This window comes from Lepidothrix coronata, unplaced genomic scaffold (assembly GCF_001604755.1).
Source record: "Lepidothrix coronata isolate B3197 unplaced genomic scaffold, Lepidothrix_coronata-1.0 Scaffold37, whole genome shotgun sequence".
NCBI lineage: Eukaryota > Metazoa > Chordata > Aves > Passeriformes > Pipridae > Lepidothrix > Lepidothrix coronata.
In genome coordinates, this window is record NW_016690217.1 from 7,269,865 (window position 1) to 7,296,787 (window position 26,923).

At 34.3% G+C, this 26,923-nt stretch overlaps 1 protein-coding gene across 1 annotated transcript in view; it reads left to right on the forward strand.

Annotated features, from left to right (window-relative positions):
- Positions 1-26,923, forward strand: part of ADGRV1 (adhesion G protein-coupled receptor V1) — a 272,818-nt gene that overhangs the window by 12,208 nt on the left and 233,687 nt on the right. Inside the window, exons 6-15 of the mRNA XM_017812706.1 lie at positions 10,506-10,690; positions 11,623-11,772; positions 12,836-12,931; positions 13,791-13,895; positions 14,913-15,026; positions 18,208-18,773; positions 19,987-20,257; positions 21,049-21,378; positions 24,648-24,824; positions 25,876-26,099. Of these exons, the coding sequence (XP_017668195.1) occupies positions 10,506-10,690; positions 11,623-11,772; positions 12,836-12,931; positions 13,791-13,895; positions 14,913-15,026; positions 18,208-18,773; positions 19,987-20,257; positions 21,049-21,378; positions 24,648-24,824; positions 25,876-26,099 (2,218 nt within the window). The remainder of the gene's footprint in view (positions 1-10,505; positions 10,691-11,622; positions 11,773-12,835; positions 12,932-13,790; positions 13,896-14,912; positions 15,027-18,207; positions 18,774-19,986; positions 20,258-21,048; positions 21,379-24,647; positions 24,825-25,875; positions 26,100-26,923) is intronic.

The window sequence follows — 26,923 nt, forward strand, 5'->3', positions numbered from 1 at the left end:
GTGATATATTTAGTTTATCTGTTGCTTAAGCCTAAAACAAGCTTCTCCTACTAAACAGATTTAGTGTTTCCACATGGGAAGACCCAGAAGAACCAGATTCATGAGTCAATAAAATATTTTGTGGCATAATAGGCTTAGAATTTAAATGACCTAATATTTGATGATGTAAAAGCTTACATATTTCAGGAGTATACAATTTTTAATTTGTTGTTATTACTGGTATTTATGTTGTTACTGATTTATTAAGCATAGTTTTGTGCTTTAGCAGCTTTCTACTACACTTCTGTATTTTAATAGCTTTACATGATGAAATCAATGGTGTTTACTAAATTTACATTTGAGCAAATTAATTAACATTGTTAATGGGAGCACTTGCCTATTAGTTTGTAAGTGTGGTCTGTGTCCTGGTCACATGAAAATTGAAGGGCAAAAATGATATTTGCTTTTGTGAGGACTAGTGCTGGGCAGTTTATTTGTGCTGTCAGCATTTTTAAGGTTGAAAAATAGTGCCGAATGAGTTTCAGATTGTTGGTGCTAGTGAATGAGATTGACCCTTGCACATTTAAACCTACAGTGCAATTCTTCCCTTAGAAATAGTTGTGAGCTTTATTTGAAAGAAATTTTCAGAATCAGGTCTAAATCATAACCTTTTATTAAAAACCTCTACTACACATGGAATTTTGTTATTTAAGCTTACTGTCGTCCAAGGGTTTTTATTTGCTTTAGGAATTAAAAACAAAATGTTTATGCTTGCACACATGTTTTAATTAACATGTAAATATGATGACAGAAATGTAACTACTGGAAAAGCTATGAATGTATATACCTTTAGTGTATAGCATGAAAAAAGAATGCCACTATAGAGGTCTGCAAGGGTCTCATCCATGTGGTACAAACAATTTATAGCACGTGTGAGAAAAATATTGATGACTCACAGATCACCTTTGATACTGTTACACATCTACCATAGTTGATCAGAAATGAGACATGGTAATGACTGGTTGATTATTAATTATCGTGTTTTGAAAAGTATGTAACAGTGGTCTGTAAGCTTAATGGATCTTTCATTGTAGAATGTTTCATTGAAAACTTGATGGAAAAGCATGTCCTTGCATCACACTTTGAAGAAGGCAGAATTAAAATTTGGCTCAACTACATGTGAAGTATATTAGCCTAAGGTGTTTTTGGAAGCATCAAAACAGTAAAAGTGTGTGTCTGACTCTTGCTATTGTTTGAGATAGGGTATCTCATGCAATGTAGCTGAATTTTATTTCTGAATAACTCCGCTCCCTGATTTTTTTCTTTCTTGGCCAGCCTCTTCCAGAGTGTTCCTCATATCGAGTCAATTTAATTGCTCGCTAAGAAGTACAAAAAAATACAGGTATGCGAGAGAAAATAAAAAGAATAAGCTGAAATCATTTGCTCATGGGGTGCTAGGCCTTGACTTTCTAAAGATATGATCATGTATATAACTATTTTTACATGCGTAAAAGTATGTATTTTACATACTTCTTTTAATGTGTATTAAGATGCTATATAACATCTCAATCATCAAATTGAATCTTACAGAACCATTTCTGGCAACTGTAGGCATTTGTCATAGTTCCACAAATTCAACAGTTATGTCTAGTAAGAGCTACATTACTGTTTACTCGGGAAACAAATGACAGGAGAAAATGTTGGATATAATTTATCTTATTCCAAGTGGATCCACTGTAACTTTTTTTACTCAGAAAAAAATTATTAAATCACAAATGGCTTCACAAATTTCTGCAAAGTCTCTCTTGCTTACGTTACTTTTTCAGTGAATAATGTCACTGGGAAATATATGAAAATATACATGAAAACTTGTGGCAGTTTGCAGAAAGAATATGCAGACTGTGAGTTCTGAAATATACTTAAAATATGAAAAAATGTTTCATAGATTGGCTTATGAATATTTAATATAAAACTAGAGTTGTTCAATTCCTTGTATTGAAGTAATTTATAAGTCCAAACCAAGGCTGCAATTAAGATAAGTACACCAGTACTTATTGAAACAGGCACATTTGAGAGGCTAAATTTCTCTGGCAAAATGAAACAACAGAGAAGATGCTTTCCATGTTCATCACACCTTTTGTGTTTGTGGGTTTTTTTAGCAGGACAGAATTTCCTCTAGAATATAATAGCAATATATTTTTATACACGGAAAGATTTTTGTTTAGTTATCTAATTTTGTATCTTGTATAGACTTATTAATTAGAAAATATTTATGATTGTCATTTTCTGATGGCAAAAGAAACTTCCTTGGTCACTTATCCTGGACTGGTCCAATATGCTACTGCTCTGAATTGTTTCAAGCTTTGCTTCATTAAGGATTTAACATGGCCTTAATTCAGCCATCTGTTATGGGTTTGACAGGCCAACAGATCTGAGGTATTGGTGAGAGCTTTAGAAATTTCCCACATTTTTAAGGATTAGGAAAAGAGCTACCTTTATGAATACATTTTGAATAATTCTCAGCAAGACAACGGTGCAGAAGTGGGGTAAAAAATGCATGTCATTCTGTGAAGCTCAGGGTCCCCCGTCTGCCTTTAGCTTTGCTGAAAGGCAATTAGCATTTCAACCAGCCAATTTGGTTACATTCGATGAAGTACTTGGGTTTGTAATTTGCTGCTTTTGGCTTGGTGCTGTTGAGAACTAGCTTTGTGTAATCCTCTCAAAGCACCTTTCTTTCCAGCATAGTTATTGTTGCTGGTCTTAAATAACTAATCAACAAAGAGATTTCCTTGTCTTGAGCTGCAGGGTGCCTTAGAAGAATGAAAAGAAATACCCAGTTAATAAGGGAATGATTATAATTATTAAATAGTGATTATTAAATTGTGACATAGGTTAAAAGGTTTAGAAAGCCAGGGAAAGCACCGTATATGATAAAGGTAGTGTAAGAAGTCTTTGAACCAAAACAAATTTTGCTTGGGGAGTTCTCTTCACTGCATAAATACTTTATCATGTGTTTTATTTAAAAACGGATTGCCCAGATTTAAGAGATTAATTCGCAGTGTAGCTTAGAGTGAGGGCCCCATGCTAATCATCTGAAATTACTCAAATGTATTTTTACTTCTACAGAAAGAAGTCTTTGGAGGAACTTTGTAAAACACAGATCTTTAATTAAGTCAGCATCATTTGCTGCAATCTAATGAAAAATGAATACATTTAACTGTATGAAAGAACCTTGTTTTTATGTACATCTTATAATTATGTATTTAATAATATGCTGTTTTGAACTCAAGAAATATCACTGATGCAATTATTCTAATAATTTGGCAACACATTAAAAATTCTGTTTGACTCATACATGTATATTAACTTGTAAGAATCCACTGTGATTAGCAACAATTCTGTCACTGTACCTGAAACAATGCCATCCTCACCATGTTGCTTCAGTTTACTGTTCTATACCTACAGTTTTAGGGGCTTTTTTGCAATAAAATAATGTGTGAAGCACTGCTGTGAAACAGATTGTTATATTTTTGGTTTTAAGTGTGAACAAAATAACTATTATACTGCAGAAGCCTGTAAATTCTTGTTCTGATATATACTATTCATTCAAGCCATGCTGCTTCATTCAGAGCAAGTATTAGGTATTTGAAGCTTGTGATAGTTTTGTCCCTGGCTTCCATGTTCTCAACATGCATTAAGGAAGAGTGTTCAGGACATGCGAGACAGCTCCAAAATTGAGAAACAAATGGAAGTTTTTGTGAAACTTCAGATCTATACTGAAGTATAATAAATGGATGTTTCTCAGTGAAGCATGCACACCTTCATCAGCTGGATTTCTGGTTCCATATGTGTTAAGAGCCTGATCCTGTGACAGGCTCAGTCCTGCAGTTACTGCTACAAGTATGAGCTGGGAATGCTAGACATCTTAGTGGCTGGATCATTTGGTTTTCATTGAGTTTGGTTGTTGTGGGGTTTTATGTTGTTCTTTTTTATGTTTTATGTTGGTTCTTTTTTAATCCTGTTTTTTGGTGCAGAAAACAGTTTGAGAGAGGGTATAAATACTTATAGTATCTGAAGCCCTACTTGGTGCAATATACCTATGTGAAAAGCTGGCCTTGGTTCTGGAATACACTGTAAAATAATTTCTGTTAGTGAAAGGTGTCTGCTGTTTTCATTAGGACTATATAAGTGGAAAATGATTTGCACTGTGGAGCTGAAAACAATGTTTATCTTTTACTTAAACTTATACTGTATGCTAAGTAGAACTATTCCAAAATAATATCTTGATTTTTGCACTATATAGTCAGACATGGATATGGATAGATTCTTGTCAATTGCATGAGATAAATTAGAAATTCTGCAGATGAAATCAGTGTTCTTTAACACTGAGCAAACTCAGATTCCAACTGGTATATTTCTTAACATTGTTAGTTAGCAGATTTCAGCCAAAGTTTGTTTACATCAGATTCTGATCTCTGTTCTAAATTTAAAGTAACCTTAATAGCTCCAAGTCATATCACTGGAGGTACTCTGGGTAAAAATAATCTGGATCTTACGCTTAGTCAAAATTATTTTCTGGTTCTCTATTTGAGCTGGAAATTGTTACTGCAAATGTTTGTAGAAGCGTTGTGTTCTCTCTACTTGCTGCAAGCAAACAGAAGTAGTGGATTCAATGCTGCTTGAGAGTTTTGCCCTTATTCCCAGCTCAGAATTAGAGCAGGTGGTTACTTCAGAAAGACTTTAGCATTACCTGGTGTAAGAGATAAAATTTAGTTCTCCAGTGATGATTACATGCTTTAGAACTTAAAATAAGGATATAGTTTAGATCCACTCAGATTTTTCCAAGAAAGTGAAAAGTTGCCAGAAAACTTTCAAGGGGTACTCTAGACTTAGCAAACTTTTTACCTGAGTGACCTCTAATAACAGGATGAGATGATTTGCATTTCTCATTAGGCCTTGGTCTTGGCCTCAGCTTGTAGATTTACTGCTTCGTGTTTTGGTTCCTAATTGTGATAATAGATGTACCTTTCTGAGTAGTTAATATAAATACAGTAGCAGGCAGGTTAAACATCTTTTATTCTTTAGTCTAAGATATCTATGTTGAAGGGTGCATGCCTTTTTCAGGAGGGGATAGTTGAATGAGCAAGAATTATTATGTGGAATATTCAGGTTACAGCAAATTCACCATGCTCAGTGATACATATGGTAATAGATAACAAGATTTTTTAAAAAATACTGCTACTGTTAAAAAGCAAGAGGTCAGGAGAATAATTGACTGATGTCAGTGTCATTAATCTCAAATGCTGATAAATCTTTTTAGCACCTGAGATGATGCTAGAGTCCTGTTCTATCAAGACAACAGTAGTGATTAGGGAAGTAGGCAACTGAGACCAAAAACTTCAGGACAGTGAAGGCTGATAAAGAGATTTTCAGCATCTAGTAGTCTGCATTTGTGCTTTGGTTAGCGCTTTCCAATGTTAGTAATAAGAAAGGGAATTTTGTGCAAGTACCTGGCATGCCTTTGAAGTAAAGAGAAAGTGAGGAAAACCTAGAGAAGAATAGAAAGCAAAGGCATCCAGTGACACTGGATAACACCCATGGAAATTGATGAGACAGACTGCAACTATTAGCATGGTCCAAGGGCACATACAAAGCAGTACTTGTGACTTAGTATAATTTTCATGGTTTTAATTTTTATGGTTTATTCACCTTGAAGCAGGTTGAAGGCAAAAAAGGGATAGAGGTGGATATTATTTTGAAACAGTACCATTGGAACACTGTCTTTTCCAGTCTTTACTAGAATGAGACACTTACTTATTCAGCATCTAAGCAAGAGCCCGAACTGAAAAAGGAACAACTGAAAAACTGACAGAGCAGGCTTGAGTAACGCCCACTACACATATACTGGGTTTTGCAAACACAGCTATTGTGTCCTCCTTTGCGAATGTGTGAACCGTGGGAACTTCGAGGCAAGGAAAAGCTCATAATTTTTCTCTTAATTTAGGATCTTGACAATACAGAAAGGAGAAATTTAGTAAACCAAAGTTTATATAATCCCTGCTGCTTTCCTAGGTTATTCTCCAATACTGTTGTAAATGTCAATGGTTCTGAGAATGTCTAAAATAAAAATGCTGAAAATATGCAGGGATTTAATAAGTTTCTATGACAGGTGCAGCAATGGCAATGACCTTGTGAAAGTCCTTGCTCTATGCTGTTCCTGTGTACTGCAGAGAATCTCTTCTACATATGAAAGAGCACATGTATCTCTCTCCCATTGTATTCAGCTGAAGATGCTGCTGGGCACTGACATCTCTGCTGTGAATAGACTTCTCTCTGGCAACCATTGATAGCTGTAGTGCTGTACTCAATGCAAAGTACCAGGAATGCCAGTTTTTTAATGTTCTGCTTGGATGGGTATTTGTAATCACTGGGAGTAGTTAGAGGACAGGCAGTGAAAAGTGCACTAGGCTTTACACTTACTCTGCTCCTCTGTGTCTGTGGGCTCTAGGCATACACAGCAAGTTGTTTGATGAGGGGCAGTGGTAATCCAGTTGTAGTTGCTGGGTAGGAGAGGTGCTGTTCCAGCAAACTGGCTCATTGCTTCTCCTGTAAACAGCAGGGACAAATCTGAGGTAGAGGATACTTAATCCCTTTTTCCATGTGCTTCTTTGTTAGTGAACTTCCCTTTATTTTGCCATTTTATATTTCCAATCTGGCATTTTATACTCCTTTAAATTCAGATTTTTAATCTGGAGCAGCCCTTTCATTTCCCTTCTTGATCTCTCTGTATTCCACTAGGTTCCCTCATCCTTCAATGAAAACAGCCCGGAGGTCTTTTCATTCTTAAATATTTTGATTTACTAAGCACAGAAGCCAGTGTAAAGATCTGCAGAAAAAAATACTCATTCTTTATAAACTTTAAAAGCCTCATCTGAAATTTGTTTTAGACACTAATTTGGAAAAGTAAGCTAATCCTGGTGATTCAGCATTTACAAGAAACACCAGTTTCATATGCCTACCTTGGCTCCAGCTGGCCAACAGATTGAAATGGTATTCCTCATATAAGATGCAACAGTATTGTGGAAATTGCTGTGTGGAATCAGTATATGCTTTCTTGGGTGCTATGCTAGGATTCTGTATTTTAGTGGAAAACAAAAATATGCTTCAGAAAGTGCCATAAAACACAGACTAAAAGAAAAAGTTAGGGATCATGACTCAGAATTCTGAGTTAGATTTTTTTAAAACTTTTTTTTTTAATTATATGGTTTAAGAATGGGAGCATTAAAATGTCTAGTTTCTTATTTGGGAGATACTTTCTTTTGGTTTTGATGCCAGAAACTTTTATTATAAGCCTCTTAAAAACATTATCTAAGCCTCAGTATGTAGCATTGTTTTAAACTACCACTACAACTACTACTACAAATCATAATTTGAAATGGCTCAAGTCAGAACATGGTAACAGAATAGTTATTCCATTGACTTGTACATACTTTGAAGATGTATGATATTCTGTTCCTTGTTGTTATAAAAGGATTTCAATGATTTTGGCTCATTAATCTACTTTAACTAGAAAATCTTGGTATCCTGGATGGAGAGAATTGAACTCAATAATGTTTAGCTGAAGCGGAGTACTTGATCACCAAATGCATAATTTACCAAAATTTAGCAGTGAACAAGGACTAGAGTTTCAGCTTAATTTTAAAAAAATTGCAGTTTAAGTCACCAGTGGTATAATGAGGTGATGGAGGTGGGGAAGAGTCCTCTTGGAATCCCTGGTCTTGAAAAGACTTTCGCTGAACTTCAATACAGTCAGTTGTGTTACCATATAAATTTATGTAGGAATTTAGTGTGCAAAGTGAGTTCATATTTAATAAAGTAAAATACTGAAAATATCTTTTCAGAATTCTTTAAGTCTTGATTTATTTTTTTTTTGTTATATTACATCAATTTTAAAAAAATAATCACAATTTTCAAAGCTGAGTTTTTATAACCAGAGTAAAAACTAGTTCTGGCAGGCTGTGCAAAGTAAATCTTAGTACAAATAACATAACAAGGAGGAATACACACCAGCTAAATAATTGATGGTATGATTGTGAAACTTCTCTTGTTCCGCAGGAGTAATCCTATAGTTTTAGAATGCTCTCTAGTAGAAGTAATAGAATTCAAGTAATTCTAAACTTTGTAATCTTGCCTTCAAGGATCATGTTTTCAGTATTACTTACTAGAAGCATGTACCGTGGGAAGATATTTGTGAAGTCTATGACAAGGTAACAGCTGAAGCTAAAAGGTCAACAAATTCCTCAGTTTAGTATGGATGATGCCTGCATCAGCAGACAGTGTAATTGTCCCAGAGTTTACAAAGGTTAGACAACTGTCCTCTTTCCAGCTTGAATGTTTATGTTTTTTCTTTTTTTATCAGAGCAGTTCTACATAAAACCAGCAAATTAATACATTTGGAAATGGTGATAATTTTAAATCATAAATCCCAGGGGACTAATGTATATATTTTTTTCTTTACTTCCCACTGTAAGCTTTTTCTGCATTAGAATTACTAAGTAGATAGATATGTGGGAATCAGGCATTGTTCCTGTCAGTCTGTTATACACTGAATTCTCAGTAAGAGCCATGGATATCTTAAAGGACTGTGTTCATGGTAATAAAAGTTTATAGCAGTGTGAAGCTATGCAGCAAAATTATTTTACTGTGTGACATTTTTTCCAGAAATGATAGAACACTGTTCAAGTAGGTGATAAAATAGATAGTTGTTTTCATAGACAAATGGTTTTTCCTGATTTTTTTGCACTTACTTTGATTGCTTGCCTGTTCTATCTGTGAAGTTCAGGAGTTCTATGTGAATTTATAATTACAAGTAGTTAAAATAAGCTAGCTTTGTCAACCCACCAGTTCATTGCTTGTAGGAATTCTGAAAGACGTTGGTAGTTTTCTTGACTGTATTTCCAACTTATACTTAATTAATACGCGATGTATGTGGATAGTTTTTGTTAACTTACCTGAAAACAGTTTATTTCAAGTCTTCACAACCTGAAATTTATCTTTGCACAGACAGAATTTGTTGTAAAATGAATCAAAGTCTTGAAGTCTTTCTGCAGCTGTGTTGATTTTAGTGGTCTGAAGGCTATGTTATTCTCTGTTCAGTGCATGATTAAAGCTACCTGACTTCAAACATAAAACATTCAAACTGTGCTGGACCTCAAGTGTATTCTGATTCAAATTTGACACGCAACTTACAAAAATATGTTTCAATGTACTCATGGTGTTTGCTGATTCAGCGATGATTTATGACTAAATATTCATAACTGTCACTCATAAATAATGAGAACAAGTGCTTTGCAAACATGTCTCATCTTAAATGTTATTGATATGCAAATTTTAATCTAACATTTTATACAACTGCCATTGACCAGATTTGTCTGGTAATCATAGCCCTTGAAAGTATAATTTCAAGCAAAGTGATATTTTATTTATATTTTTAATTACACAGATATTGTTTGTATATTTTGTACAGAAATTTTAAAAAGTAATATTATAAAATAGTGACCACAGATTAAAAGAAGTTGATGAACTAATTTGAGTTCCACACTGTAATGCGTTTTGGTGTTTAGAGCACAACTTTGTTCTCTTGGTTTGTTTCAAAACTGCTTAGATCCTTATAACAGAAATCTGCTCCATCCAGCATCCACATTCTCAGTTCTGGTCAGCACTGTACAAGAGAAGCCTCTACAGAACAATACCAGACCCTCTTAAAAGTGCATCTTTCACTGAAGACTTCACTGGGACTTCAAATTTCATTTTACATCATATAACTAGACTCTGGTGTAAGAGAAATGAACCACGTGAGTTTTAAGTTGTCATATCCTAACAGAAAAGAAAATTAGACATTGTGCAGAAACAAATGAAAATAGAGGTCTGGCTGTACAAAAGTTGCAATAGAACTAAAATGTTCCACAGTGCTTCTCTGTGACAGGAAAACAGGAGAGGATCATGGGATAAGTGTGAAAAGACTCTCAAGTATATATGAAAATGTGTAAGAACTTTTCATTGTCCAGAAGTTCGTCTATGAGATGATGGCAAATTTCCAACCCTTCACCCTTCCTGTCAATTCATGTGTGTTTCTAAAGACAATTTAGAGAGCAAAGAAAGTGGAAATAGAACTGTCAACCTTTAAGTTAGTTATTTGTTGATTGAAAATGAAAACAGTTGTGATAAGGTCATTGTTTTTTTCTTAAAAGAAGTTAATTATTCCTCCGCTTGAAAGAAGTTGATAAATACTGCCTAGGAAATCACTAGATGAAAACTGTAAAAATAGAATTAGGTACAGATGATAATGACATTATCTGACTTTGTTATAGTGAAGACCTGTGTATGTTTTAATCTAATTTCTGAAACTCACAAGATGATCACAGAATTGTAAGAGTTGAGGGGGATCAACTGGATTGGTAAGGTCAACCATGAATGTTTTAAGTATTTCAGAGTCACAATTTATTTTTTTTTTTTTTTTTTAATAGGGATGCCCTCTACTTCTTTATTAGTTTATTTGCTTTTAGCGTTACTCATCCATTTCACATCTGGAGAAACAGAAGTGAAGTTCAGTGGACAAACAGAATTTGTAGTCAATGAAACAAGTACAACTGTTATACGTGTTGTAATTGAGAGGACAGGGAAGCCTGCTAACATCACAGCAATTGTGTCGGTAAGAAACTATGGCAGTTATATTCTCAGTGACTATTGATATCTTTCCGAAGAGCTTTTTGGGAAGTGTGGACTCAGATGAAAAATGTGATGAAAAACTCAGATGTGAAAAGTAATTGCCAGTATGGTTAATGATAAGTGAAAGCCACAAAAGTACCTTCCATACTTTATTTCCTCTTCTGTGAACTTCTAATTTCACTGTTCTCAAATGAAGAGAATGGTTTTTCACAATGGTTCATTCAAACCTTTAGTACCTATAAGGATGATTCGGGTGTGGCAGCCATGCTGGTTCAGTTGCTTCTCTACATTTAGTCGCAGCATCCAACTATAAGCTTAATCTAGACCCTTTGCTGTTTTGACATGACTTCCTTTGTAATCTCTCCTCTAACTACTTCATGTACAGTATTATCAGGGCAATTTTCTTCTGTTGATTGAGATGAATGGAGGACATAGAATACTTAATCTTGCCAATTTTGGCAGTCAAATTTTTAATCTAAATTGCATGCTTAAGCTCCTTCCAGTGCCAAGAGTGAGACTGGAAGGCAGAGGGCAGTTAAATCCTAAGGTAAGTTTAATTAATGGATAGTATTATGAAGGTGTACAGATCTGTACTTCCTGTACAGGAATAGCTTTTCCATTAAAAAACATGTTCATATGATGCATTATTGCAAAAGATACCCAGTTGCAAGGAAAGAGTTCATAAATTGTTCTGAATAAAGTGTTGTTTTATTGCTACCCCTCCACCCTGTTTATTCAGCATGAATACAAGGGGTTATTATCTGTATACTTTCTATCCAGAAATTGAACTATATGACAACAGGGGAAATTGTGGGAGAAATTATGTGCAAAAAAGAGTGTATGAAATCTGTTCAAATGAGTCCAGAAGATGTTGGGGGAAGAAGAAAGTGACATTGGATCACATACTTATTGCAGATTGATGGAGAAAACACAGGAGACTTTTTTGACACATACGCAGCTGCATTTATACCCGATACAGAAACAAACCGAACAGTGTATATATCTGTCTGTGATGACGATCTTCCAGAGGCTGATGAGACATTCACATTTCACTTGACACTACCAGTGAGTCTCAGTTCTTCAATTTATCTGTTCCCCAGAAAACAGTGAGTAAACTGACATAAATGAATGGCATTTAGATTATATAGATTTCAGCGTAGTCCTAGTGCTTGTGAGCATTAACAGGTAAGAACTAAAATCTGGAATCCAACCAGGACGGTGCTTGTATTTGTCTCTGTGTGATATTGCTGTGCTGTATAGACAGAGCCTGACACTTGAGGAGCACTGCATTCAGCTGTGGACATTTGAAGGTGCACAAGAGTGCAGAAGAGTTAGATTCCTGTTTTACTGCATAGACTGTGCCTGGAGGAGAGGGTGAAAGTAGCAGAAGAAAGAGGATGGCTTTCAGTCCTCCAGAAGCAGAGATTCAATAAGGCTTACCTAAAACCAAACAAACAATTTTATAAATACTTATCAATGTATTTCTTCATATTGTTCTATCTCACAGGATTTATGCTAGAAGAAATAGGTTCATATTGACATTTTTTTAGCTAACAGATCATGATTAAGTAAGATGTCAGTTCAGTAAATATAAATTCTGTATTTCATTGCCAATTATTACACATCTCAGGCTGTTTGCAGTGAATATGAAAATGCATATTTTCCCTTCCTTCTTTGATTTGTAAATGTAGCTCAATTTTACAATGCTGTAAAGACTTGCATCTTATAGCTGATATCCCAGTATATCCTTTAGATGGTATCCCAGTATAATAGCTTCAAAGTTTCAGTTTTATACAAGCGTTAGGGAAAAAAGAACAACTTTGGAATTCCTGGCAGTGCTAGATGCTTCATACCTAGTTTCCTATTGCTATAGTGTCTTTAATAGTTGTCAAACTAACTTTAATCATTTGCAAAGTTTGTTTCAAGCCATTTATTGTTGACTGTATAGAGTGTATTTCCTCAGTAAGTAGGAATTATTTTGGTACAATGTATTGCGTTAAATAATTTTCATTGTAATATGTATTATAAAAGATGTACATTTTTTACAGACTAATATTTACACTTAAAAGTCAAATAAAAATATTTATTTTTCCCCATATTTATTATGTTATTTTGTTTTTAATTTTAGAAACCATCTGCAAGGATAAAGCTTGGCTCACCCAAATCTGTCACTGTAACAATCTTATCAAATGACAATGCCTTTGGAATAATTTCTTTTAACATGGTATGGCTTTTTATATGGTATATGTAAAAATCTAAGAAAACATAAAGGTGAAATTGTCAAATATTCTGGTTAGTTATTCACCTGAATCCCTTGAAAACTGATTATGTGTTTCATCTCTGAAAACAGCTCTAGAGATAATTCATATGTATGTATGTGATTAATACATATATACAGTTTTAATATTTCTATATGCTTTTAGGTGTTGAGATGTTGCCTGAGATCCTCACACTTGGATGACTAGCTATGTTGCTTACCTAAATATAAAACTGTTAAGAATTGTTCAGTCCCAGTGCCCCTCATCTATAAATCAAGATCTAAATACAGTGTGGAAGAAGTATGCTTTATTACCAGCATTATGGCAATATAATTTGTAGAAGACTTCCCTGAAAAAAATCTTAATATGAGAAATTTTTAGCACCACAGTACTACGCCATGCTGCTCCCTGAATTGCTGTAATTCTTTTAAATTTTTCAACTACAACACTTTGAGACAGAGTCCGTTCTAATAAATGAATTTTTAATGGAGAAAACCTATTTTTAACAGGATTAGGAGCTCTTATAAATACTAGTGCTCATATGCCAGTGCTTAGTGTATATTAACTATGTTAATTTACTAAGAAAACCCAAACAGGAAAACCCACTTCTACATGCATAAGATGATAATTTTTTTATCTGAAATCTTTCAAGCTTTGTGTTAGCTGAACTAATTGGTTGCTATGAAATGTATGCCAACAGTGGACTGGTTTGCAGATTGGATTAACTTGTCTGTGGGAGTTTGGTATTTCTATGGTAACAGTTTCTTCCTTCTGCTGTGATATTTGATCTGTGCCTGATTGCCTGTCCCTTTTCTTCCTCATTAGTCTGCCTTAATCACAGTGAATGAGCCCAAGGGCAGAAATGAATTTGTGCCTCTCACTCTAATTAGGGAGAGAGGAACCTACGGGACAGTCATTGTAACTTTTGAGGTGAGTTCATCAAAAAGGATTCATACCTTTGTCGAATGAAACTGTGAGGCTGTAATTTATCAAAGTGTTCATTAAAGTGAAAGATAGACAAAATACCTGTGCCTACAATTGTTAATTCTGTTTCATAAAATGGATACTACCTTTCAAATGGAAAATATTGCAATTATCTGACTGCTTAATTTGAGGAAAACTTAGGATATATTAGAGAAAATTGGAGTATTCTCTGTCATTTAGGAAGGTATCTGAGGCAGCATTAGTTAGTATTGTTAAAAAACAATGAGTATTAAGTGTGTAAGAAATTTCTTGTTTATTTCTTCAAAATTTATCTGTGTTTTCAAATAAATGCCTGAGTCTTTAATGCTTGTGCCAAGTTCAAATATGTAAGTTCAAAAAAGAGTTCAATATTTAGTGAAATTCCGTATCTCTAAGACTGCAATTTGAATTCCCAGAAACTTCAACCTTTCCAAATAATTACTTGAATATTTAGGCCAGTTCTGCTTGTTTTAACATGCAGTAAATTTTGCTATCTGCACAATTAATTAGGTTCATCTCAGAATGCAGTTTATATACATACGTTGAAAATAATTTACAAGATGTACTATTTCTTTTTAGTTTTCAATATTAATTGTAATTTCCTTAGTCACAAGTCAAGATAGAAAGGTCACAAAACCAGTAACTGCTATTATTCTGCCTTGGAACTGATTAGGAAATGTTAGTGATTTAAATGAAAAGATAATTACTATCCTTTCTGTTATTTAAAAGAGTCAATTAATGCATCAAAAGGTACCAAAGAGTCCTCATAGGCCTGTATGGAAGTAATTGTCTTCCTCTTTTTTTACTCTGAGTTACTCCATCTGCCAAAAAGAGCAGATTTTCACAACTGAATGTGTGTGCCTGTGATCAGGAGATGATTGAATAGTCATTTGTTATGCGTGTCACACACTGTATATTGACTATTGTGCTACATTTTTATGCATGTTTTATGTATTTTTTATCATAAAAATCAACTATTTGCAGATAGAAGATGGACCAAACTCAGCTGAAGAAGACTTAGGTCCAGCCAGAGGGAACATTACATTTGTGCCTGGGAGATCAGTGTTGATTTATAATTTAACAGTGCTTGATGATCAGGTAAGAACAAGCTGACTTTGGTTTTGGTTTGGATATATGGAAAGTTAACTGCTGTTCAGGAGACACTTTGGATTAAATTACAAAAATTTAAACAGGCTTTAAACAGGGATAGAAGTGCTTCTGCTTCATAAAGTTGTTTTGTCTCAATGGGCTATTATTTAATAATTTTATTTTTTTAGTGCTGCCTCTGTAGTTACCATCAGTGAATATTTTTAGTTTCTGAACATACCCTGACTGCTCTGATTAGACCTGTTAGGGGCTACACACTAAATCTATAAATAATGAGGAAAGCATTTTACTTTTTATTCAGATGGAATACTCAGGTCCTTGCATGGCCAAGGATGGCGTTCTTGAACTAGATGCAGGTTTATGTATTAGACTGACCTTTCTATATTTAACTTTTCTGTGTTTCTTTTAAATGTTCTTTGTTTTTCCCTAATTATCTGCCTTGCGAATTCAGACTAGGTTTGCAAAATGAACTCAGGTTATCCTTTTTGTCTTCATCAATTGTTTAGGTAAAAGGAACCTAATCATAACATTGCTTACATGATGCATTTTGATTATGTCCTCAGTGATGCCTGTGTAGCTTCTCTGCCTTTGGTCAACAGTGCATAAAAATGCACTTTATTCTTTGTTAACTTGATTGCCCTCGCTTCTGTGAAGAGCAGACATGTTATGTTTGCCGCTAAAGAAAGAATAAAGCACACAAAATTTGGAGGGAAAAGATAGATTAAAAAAATTGTGCGTTTTTTATCTAGATGTGTTTCAAGGCAGAAACATACTTTAAAAAATACCAAAAGCAGATAACATTCCTAAAAGAAAAGAGAGTCTCGTGGAGAACATGAACACTAAGTGATAATTAAAAATTTTCAGGTTTTAGATTGGTCTTTGAGAAGAACCTGTGTATATGTTGTGAGCTTTTCTTGCTATTTCAAGTAAAGTAAACATAGTCTTCTAGTTTTTCATTTGTGTTTTTTGCATTTTCTTACAGTTTTCCGTTTTTTTTTTTTTTTAATTTATAATGAGTTTGAGAAGGAAATAGAGGCACCAAAATAAGTGAACATGATACAGAACAACTTAATAAGGAAATTCACTAGAAAAATTGTGTAGGAAAAAAGTGCCTGTCACAAAAGAGAGCGACTTTAAAGCAATTTTTTACATACTGTTAATTATAAAAACCAGTTTCCCATGTCTATACAGATACTAATATTAAAAGACTGTGCCAGACTGCTATGTAGAAACTTCTCTTTCAGATTAGATGTAGTATTTCTGTAAATTATATGCAGAAAAAATTTTTATTTTTCCTCCAAGAAGTACTTTTAACATTCTTTTCCTCAAAGTTTGATCTGTACAGCTGTGGCTGGTCCACTCACTGAAAGTCTTCCACAGACACACACAAAAGGTTAATTCTGTGTAAAAATCCTTTATTGATGATGATGATGGAATGCACAAGAATTCAGTGTTACTCTCAGAGCTTAATTTGAGCTGTTAGGATCAAAGTTAAGAAAAACAATGAAACAGCTACAGAAAGTAGGGGACTGCAGATCTGATCTCTGCAGTACTACATTTATTATTGTATTTATTTCCTTCTTAGTGAGGGATAATGGATACTTTGTTAACAGAAAATTAAAGAGGCAAGAAAGCACTGAAAATCCTTCATGTTTTTGTCTTTGAAGTCTGACTGGATTTTTAATGGTCAGTCATGACGCCATTAAAAACTCTAGTGTGTCCCACTTATAAGAGATGCTAAGATGTAAACTACAACTAAAGTTATGGATACATTTTGACTCTCTTAAGTGTATATTTTTGTGATACCAGATGGCATATTAATTAGTGAACTAAATGAAACACAAATTAGCATTTATTCTAATGAGGTAAACTGAGCATGTGGTATCTCAGTATAGGATGGAGGTGACTGAGAGCATCCAGATCTCACATTGACAACAAAATCCTGCATCAGTTGACAGCATTATGGAAGTTTCAGTGCCACAAGCCAAACAAGGATATTGTACCCACTTTCCTAGTCTTAGAACAGGATCTGAGGGTGGCCAATAAACAAATGAGTGTTAAAGACATATTGGACAGCAGGGTTTTCAGAACCTTTTTTGCTCAGTAAACAGAAGTGCATGAAAAGGATTGGTCAACTTTATAGCAGACCATTAGCAAAAAAACTGTAATTTTGTTCTGGAATTCATCTCAGAAGAAAATGCTAACGGTTTCCAGTAGTCCACAGTAAGGATGAGATGCAAAGATCATAAATAATTTTTTAAAATTTACTTTTTACCTATATGTATTAATAAAATAATCATATTTTTTCAGCTTCATGGCTTTAGCAAATCAGGATTTGGGAGATAAAATATAGAATCATAGAATCATATAATATACCAAGTTGGAAGGGACCCATCTGAATATTGAGTCCAACTCCGGCGTTTGCATAGAACACCCCAAGAATCACACCATGTGCCTCCATATATATATATTTATATAGCAATATAAAGCAAAAATATCATTCTTAATTCTGTAATTTGTGGTTTATAAACCATTCTTTATTATTTGCTGCATCAGATACCAAAGTTGTTTTGTAGAAATGCCAAAATCTAAATAATTGCTAAGCACAAAAACCTACTTTTCTCAGATCTATGATGGAAATTTTCTCTGTGATTGTGGGATTGTCTGAACATAGGATGTGTTCCTTTTCTGGTTGTATAGAGACGGATGGGCCAAGGTAGCTCCTGTCCATAAGTTTTTCCTGTATTCTCTCAGGCACATGTAAAGGTAGATCAGTATCAACATCCAAAAAAAATGATGTAAATCTAATTTTGTTTCCAAATAGAGGTGGCTACCAAAAGTGGCAATTGGTCTCCAGATACTCTCAAGCTGTAAAGATCCAGATTTTTCTGATTCTTTGCTAATTTTTGTCTTTTTGGTTGACTTTCCCCCCTTTTTCATATTGTCAGAGCTCAGAAGTGTGTTTTGAGAAAACAGAGATGTTCAATTTTGAGAAGGGATTTTTAGCTAAAATTAAAAGCAGGACTTCTCTCTTGCTTGTTTTAATATGAAATGAGCTTTCTCAAGTTTGTATCATTTTTCTGCAAAATACATAAACTGTATTTCTCAGTATGAATGTTCTGCATATATTTGAAATGTGACTTACACCCAGTTGCTAATATTATTTTTCCAGATACCTGAAAATGATGAAATCTTTGTTGTTCGTCTGAAGAGTGTGGAGGGAGGGGCTGAAATCAACAACACAAAAAATTCCGTTTGGATTAATATTAAGAAAAATGACAGTCCCGTGCGTTTTGTTCAGAGTGCTTATATGGTGCCTGAGGAAGATGATGTGGTAACAATCCAAGTGGTTCGTGGTAAGGATGTCAGTGGAAAATTAATTGGACCTGATGAAGATGAAGTCTCTGTCTGTTATGCCATTTTAACTGGGGATTCAACAGCACATGCACAGCTTAACGTAGACTTCCTAGATCTACAGCCAAATACAACTCTTGTTTTCCCACCTCTAGTTCACGAAATATATTTGAAATTTAAAATCCTTGATGATGCCATACCAGAAATTGCTGAGACCTTTCAGATTATGCTTCTTGAGGACACTTTGCAGGGAGATGCTGTTTTGATATATCCGTCTGTTGTTCATGTCACTATCCAACCGAATGATAAACCCTACGGAGTGCTATCAATCAACAGTGTTCTGCTAGCTCACCCTGTTACCATTGATGAAGACCAAATTTCAAGGTACTAAAATCTAGTATCTAGTCTGTTTAAGAGATTTGTTTGGCATTGTTAAACATCCTTAGGATATCATTAAAAGTAATTATAAAATCACTGCTAAAATATAATGTAGAAATTACTCAGTGTGTTGTTATTATCCACTTTATCTACAAAGAGTTCAAGGAAGTGGGAATGTCTAATTATGCAGGAAGTATTTTAATATTTATAAACTGTATGTAAATAAATTATAACTATTCAATCACTTCATATGAATAGTGAAAAACCCTTAATCTAAAGGCAGGATCAGTTGTGATGCTGCTACACACTAGTTTAGTGGGAAATAGATTTCTGTCTTCTTCCTTGGTAAACCTTTGTATTTACTATCTATAAAACCCGTCTCTGGTTAAAGAAATTGGGTGTATTTCATGAGTGTCTCCCTTGATGCTTACTTTAAATTCAAAAGTAATTTAAATATGTGTAATTTTACAGAGAGATTAAAATCGAAGTCCTGTACAAATTTTATAGGCAGGAATGATACACAATATTGACAACCACAATAAAAATGTCCGCTGCTAGTTACTGATAGTAGTTCATCCCCAAAGAAACAGATAATGCCTCCAACTATCATACTATGAACAATTTTGGAAGAATATTTTATGTTATGTAGAGCCCAGCACTTGAGTATTCATCTTTCCTTCTTATACACAGTGAAGAAATAAATCTTACTTTCTAAATTTTTGTAAATCAAGATTCTCAGACTTTTTGTTGTAGTCATGTGCTCATCAGATGCAGGCAACCTGACATTTCCAGTATCATAAATATCAATAACTGAATATATTTTCAGTACAGAGGCAAATAGTTAATTCAAAATCATTATTTAAATGTTCACGCTTAACAATTGTTCATGATGTAGAAAGGTAATAGACAAAAAGTTTTCTGAAATTTCACTTTCATTTCTCAAGGCAGATGCGAAATGTGCCCAGTCTCCACTTCTCGGTATCTTTCTTGCTGTAAACAAAATGGGTTCTAACAAACATCTTTAGTGACATTACAAAGAGCTTGTGAATAAACACTGAGTCTTACATGTGTGTTATGATTTCACAAACTGTAAGCCCTGAGTCAAATGTCTGTTGAAACCACTTAGATCAGTGTAAATATTTTAGAGAGTCAATAACCAGGAGGCCAGTGATAAGTATGATTTTATACAGTGGGTCTTTGTTTTCATTCAAAACCACAGGTTTGAAGGGATCACAATCGTAAGAAATGGTGGAACACATGGAAATGTTTCTGTTTCCTGGGTTATAACCCGAAATAGCAGTGATCCCTCACCTGTGACTGCAGACCTTCTTCCAGAGGCTGGGGAAATATGTTTTGATCAAGGACAGATGCTGGTGACACTTTTTCTGGACATTATTAATGATGATATACCAGAAGAGGCAGAGCCCTACCTACTGAAACTCTTACCTCATACAATACAGGGAGGTGCAGAAGTCAGTGAGCCATCTGAGGTAAGTTTGCTTTTAAAATTCTTTTGGAGAAGGTAATAATGGGTAACAAAGACTTTAACAGTTTTAATAACATTGGTTGATTGACTGAACTGGTGAAAGGATTTAGTCTTGAATAGAAATCAAACAAATTAATCCTTAATATGATCTTATTGTATAGAGCCATATCTAAAGTATTTGACTTACATAATGCCAGACCTTTTTACTGTGGCAGCATTCAGTTTAGATTATTCCCAGCATGCACAGCATTGCATAAATGCTGTCTCAAGTGACTGCTTCTAAGATAACACAGGAAGGTTATTTTCACTTGATCATTTGCTGTCTTAATGATTACTGAAATGTTGTACTGAGTAACAAGTTAAAGGGAAGGGATTGGTGATTAAGACTGTAATCTCTGAACTGTTAAATAAAGGGTGGCTAGCATTGCAAACAGTTCTGTGACTTGAGTCCCTGCTTTGTCTTTTTAAAAAAATATTTGGAATGATCTTGGTGAATAAAATGAATTTTTTGACAATCTGAAACATTTTTAAATTACTCACTTTGTCTGCTGAACCAAAAAATCAGTTTTTCAGAGCTCGTTCTGGCACATGAATGATACACAGTGGGAAAGTTGCCACTGTCAATGCTGTGTACAAAGAATGCTTTGGGACTGTCAGTCTGATTTCTCTTCTGAGTACCAGTTCACTAAGGAAAAAAGTGTGTGGTGACAGTCAGGACATGCTTTCATGAATGCATGAAACTATGATATAGAGTAATGCAGCATAGAGTAAATGATGCCATTTTCTGCTTTGCAGCTTCTATTTTACATTCAGGACAGTGATGATGTTTATGGCCTAATAAAATTCTATCCTTTGGAGAATCAGAAGATTGAAAGTAATCCAATGGGACGGTTTCTATCCTTGAGTTTTGCAAGGGAAGGAGGAACATTTGGAGATGTGCAGTTGGTTTATACTGCACTGTATATTCCAGCCGGAGCTCTGGATCCTGAGAGAGCAAAAGGTGGCATTCTAAATATTTCTAAAAGAAGTATTCTCATCTTTCCAGAAGGAAAAACACAAGATACTATAAATATACCAATAAGAAATGATGCATTTCTTCAGAACGGAGCTCATTTCCTCATACAGGTATCTCAGCTGTGTTTGGGGATTTTTTTTAGCCTGTGTAGTATAAAGGATATAATTTAGTAGTGGCTGCTTCCCTTTAAATTTAATTAAAATGGTCCTGCCTGTTGGAAAACAAAAAAAGGAAATACAAAAGTGGTTAGCTCTGTAACCAAGAAAACTTTCTTTTTTAGAGACAGCTTCCATAAATCTGCCATATAGAGCTTTATTCTTAATTGTTATTTACTAATTACACCATTTAAAAAAAAATAGACCATTGTAATAGGATTCAGATATTACTCATGAAATTTAACAAAATTTTGCAGAGGTTAGTTACCTTTTCAGGTATGTTATTTTGTCAACCCCTTCGCTTTCGTAACCAAAGTAAAGCTCCTGAGTTAGAGAAGCATGACAAATTTTAGGAAACACAAACGAGTAAATAAAAACTCAAAATAGTCAAACATATATTTAATTTATATGCAAATTGGATCAGATAACTTGAAAATTATTTTTTGCAGTTCCCTCTGTACATGCCCTTCTGATTTTTTCTTTTTTTTTTTTTTCTGTCTGAATTTGTAAGAAGGGAGCTTCTATCATTGCTCATAAGATTGGCTGGAAAAATTCACTAAAACTATGCCTTTGAAAGAAAACTGGATTTTCTGCAAAAATGCTTAAAGAAATAATTTCCATTTTCTAATTAATTTTTTTATTTTTCACTGGAGAAAGCCAAATTTTTCTACTTGATAGCAAGTTACTGTTCAGATATACTTCTGTGAGAGATCCTGGGCATTGTAATCAGTAATTGTTATACTATTTTCTCATCTGCAGTTAAGACTACACCATTATCTCTACTTCCTCTGATTAACTATTGCCACTCTGGTCGTCTGGGATCATAAACCCAGGGAGCGACCTGGATGCACAGACAAAGGGATGACTTGGTGCATCCAAAGCCCAAATCTCAGAGTAATTTCTTAGTTCTTTTTGATCCTTTCATTTTAAGTCATGTGTCTTTAAAATTCTCAAGTAGAGATGTTGATGTTAAATCATAAATGTAAAAGTTGTAGGTTTTGTCTTTAATTCATAGTCTACCAAAGATGTTTTAATTACTTCTGGAATCTTGAAAATATTTCTTCCCTCCACCTCTTCACTCATACATTCTCTTAAACAAAAAAAAAAGAGGAAAAGAAAATATTGTCAGAATTATATTGCTGTTTTACTAGCACACACTGTTTTTACATTCACAGTTAGACAGGGAATCGTGTTCTGAAATATTAGAATAATTTTGTGTATTTTACCATCTGCATGAGATCTGAAAGATCTGTAGAAGAATTGAAATATCTAATTCCAAGAGCTTTTTAGATGATAGATTAGAAATAGCATTTCAATGTGGACTATGGACAAGACATACATGTGACAAGTATTTCAGAATGTAGGCACTTGGCCTGGCTTTTTGAACTGCAGATTCCAGGAAAATGGGAGGCGGATGTTCTATACTTTCTCCATGAACCATAAAAATCTTTTTATTTGAATAAACAACATCAGAGGCAACTTTCAGCACAAATTATTCATTTAGAGAAGGAACTAAAATACCCTTATTTATCACTGTGACAATCATTCTACATTGTGAATAAATGATAATCTGAGCGAACCTTTTTAGAATGAGAAAACTACAGAGTCTGTACTAAGTCCAATAAAGTATCAGCTCAGGAATCAGGGGAGAAGGGGCAGAGAAAGAAATGAAGCTTCAACACAGCTAGAGAATGGATAGAGGAAATGCAAAAGTGAGATTAGCGTTCTTCAGTGACATCTTCAATTAAATAACCTATTGTTCTTTGACATGCATACTGCTTCTGGTATGGACAGAAAGATTAATTTAATAAACTACTTGGCATTATTCAATTCACAATCCATTCTGCTTTCCTCGTGAGCTGATTTGCTTTAAGAGGAAACACTGAATTTTAAAAAATCTTGATACTTAATTAATTATTACTTTAATCTCCAAGTTAGTGTCCAAAATCAGAAGCACTTAACAAAAGGAATTCGTTCAGCTCTACAGTATTTCAGAAACTTTTCTGAGCTAACAGTGGTCCATCTGCGTGCTGTTGATTGTGCAATCAGGGCCTACTGATCTAAGAAAGCTTCGAAAACAAGTGAAACAAACAGTCCCACCGCCTGTTCCTCAGACTCCCAATAACTGGCTTGTATGGTTGAGAATCAGTTGCTGAATACAGTATTTATAACACAGTTTCCATCTATCATCAGATAAACTGTGCATAAATATTGTTGACTGTTACTTAAGCAACAGTAGTACAATGTATGATACAGCCCAAGTTTTAAGAATCAAAAGGCTTTAAAACTCATGAGGAGTTGAATTGGTGATTCATGATCCCTGTATGGATTTAAATAAGGACACTTCCCTCTCCTCCACTAAAACCTATATAATAGCATCTGATAACTCCAGACAAAAGCATACTAGTGGGAGTTAAAAGTTGGTTGTCATTGGTGGTTCGTGCACCAGGTAAATGTTTACAAATCAGCTATGGAAACATTTATTGTTATGATGCACGTAGACAGAATCTCCTGTTGGTATAAATTATATTTGAAAGAAATACTAAAAAAGGAAGATTCTGCTTTCCTTGCCATGTTGGTGCTGCTGATGGGCTTGGTGAATGGTATTTTCTATTCAAAGAAAGAATAAACGTTTTTCTATTTCTTCTTAGTATAAATAAATCATAAAAAAATACAGTAACACAAGAGGAGGATATGGTTTTGAAATTCTGTACTGATTTTCAATTCTGTATGTAATTTTAGCCTATTAGTTATTGTAAATAGAGAAGTTCTTAAAGTTGTATGAAACAGGAAAGATTGAATCATTCTTTGGCTTCCTCAGAGGCTGTAAGTTATTATGGTGTCAGTAACTTCAGCACATACTTATCAATGTGTGGCAAAAAATTGAAGTTAGAACAACTGTTTGGGCACTTGTCAGATTAATTCATAGGCCTAGTAATAAATTGCCCAAACTAGAAAGTTCATTATCCCTCTGCATACATTTAGTTGTGTACATAGATGTAATTTGTCTGAGACATATACTATTCTGCTGAAAAAGCTGAATATCATCCACTTCATTTCTTGCACATCTACTTACACATTTTGTGACAATGTTGCCAATAAGAGAAATTTATTCTGGAGATGTTTTGTTCCTTGCAACTGAAATTTATTCCAAAATGTCGGAATAGTTCTGACTTGGTACTAAGGCTTCTTATTTCTCAAGTTTTTCATACTTTTTCCCACAGCTGGAAAAAGTTGAGCTGGTGAATAGAATTCCTCTAGTCTCACCCATGAGTCCTCGATTAGGCGAGATTCAGAATATTTCTCTGAGGATTACTCCAGATATTGCAAATGGAGAAATAGGCTTTATTAGCAATCTTCCAATTATTCTGTCTGAGCCAGAAGATTCCCCTGCTACAGTGGTAAGTAATCATTTTTATGTTGTCCCTTAGTATGGAAAATTTATTTGGAGAAAGCAAAATTTTCTATATTCATTGTAACATTTGAAAGTTAATGTGATCAAAATCATTCCTTTAAGTTCTGTCTTACACTAAACATTCCCCTGCTTTTAAAAAACAAAAAGGTAAAAATATTGCTGATAGAATTAAGGTCTGAAATAATGTGTTAGTCATCAGAAAAGTGAGGTTGATCTTTGCTTTCTCTTTAAGGATCTAGAACCGATTAGGTCTTGATGCTCACATAGAGCAAAAGGTGCTGCAGACAGTTTAATTTCTCTCACCAACTCTAGGGACAATCATGTAAAGTAGGACTGATATCACTCACAAATTTCATGGAAGTGTATCCTAAAGGTGGTTTATATGTGAATATATAATTTGGCTTGCTGGGTCTGTTTTCCAATAAATATGCTGTTTTCTTTCTGAGAAAGCGTTTTCAAAGGTAGTGCCATGCATCTGAGTGCTTTAGTCCCAGCCAGAGAAACCTTTATAAAACATCTTTTCTCACATTTTTCCTTTTTTTCCCTAGTTGTCTTCACTGAAATCTTCCCTCAAATCCTGAATCAGATAACTTTTTTGTTATTCTCAAAATAAAACTGCTCATTTCCTTAGGCAGAGTACAAGTAGGAGCTGTACTATAACAGCCAGAGTAAAATTATGGTGCTTACATTTAAACTGAAGTTGTGTCTTGATGAGATGGGCATTGAGTAAATCAGTCACACAAGGCTTTTTGTTTTTATAGGTGCTAAGTGATCTATCATGTTAATAGTCAGTCATCTCCACTAAGTGTGTATAAATATATACATGTCTAAGTATATAATGAATAAATGATTAAAAGGATAAGATTCAGTATATATTTATGTTGACATACCATCTTTGATTCCATATCTTATACATACGTATAAGTAAAAAACTCAAGGTGAACATTTTGAGGCTCTTATTCAAATATTAATTTGCAAGGGGTTAATCAGTTTTGCATCTGTTTTTGCAAGTCACAGAAGAGTCGCCTGTTTTCTAGGTTTCCATTGCACTGCATCGAGATGGGACTGATGGTCAAGCAACAGTGTTTTGGAGTTTGAAACCCTCTGGTCCTAATCACAAGACAGTAACACATGATGATATAAGTCCTCTTAATGGCTCCGTTGTTTTCGTATCTGGACAAAGTGATACTACAATCAACATTACTATTAAAGCTGATGATATACCTGAAATGAATGAAACTGTATTATTAACTCTGGACAGGTATCGTACCCTAATCTTTATTCATATGTATCAGTTGTGATACTCAATTTATATATAACAAATTGGCACAGTATTAATTATGAGGTATTGCTTGTATTGTGTTGATAAGTGCCTGAAGGAATATTGGGCTCTTAATTCAGACTGTGGATTCTTCTTGAGTGGTGATAAGTGTAAGAAACTGTGTTTTGCTTATTATCTAATGCCTTAATGTTCTTTATATTTTGATTAAAATAATGTATGCTATTAAAAAAGTTCATTTTTCCTTGGTTTTAGTTATAGCTCTTGGTTATAACACTTATATTTTCAGAAAAGTAATGTTTAGTGAGATATTGGGAAAAACTATAATGAATATTAGAAAGCAATAGATAACTGTGTTTCTGTCAGAAAAAGGTTTATAGCCCAGATGTTAATGCAGAATTAGGTCAACTTTTTTTGTTTGTTTTATCTGTGTGTTCAGTATTGCTTGCTCTTGATAGTTAGATACTTCCATCACAAATGCTGGCTTCCAAAACAGGGCAGTATGACAATTATCACATGCCTCAGCTACAGAGGAGCAGTGGTGTTTTTGAAGCACAGTGTTGTAGTCTCCCTTCTGTGTGAGATGAGGACTGCAGGATAATTGAGACTGTAAGAGACCTCGTGGGTTTTTGTTATCTGCCTGTGAACACCACTCAGAGTACTTGAATGACTTCATATTCAGGAGTGTATTCCCTCTTTGATTTACTAACAGAAGAATCTTGGTTATTTCTTCAGTCCTGCTTCCAACAACTCAGTTGTATATATAGTTTAGAAATACCACCACTTCTTCTAATACCTCCTAATAA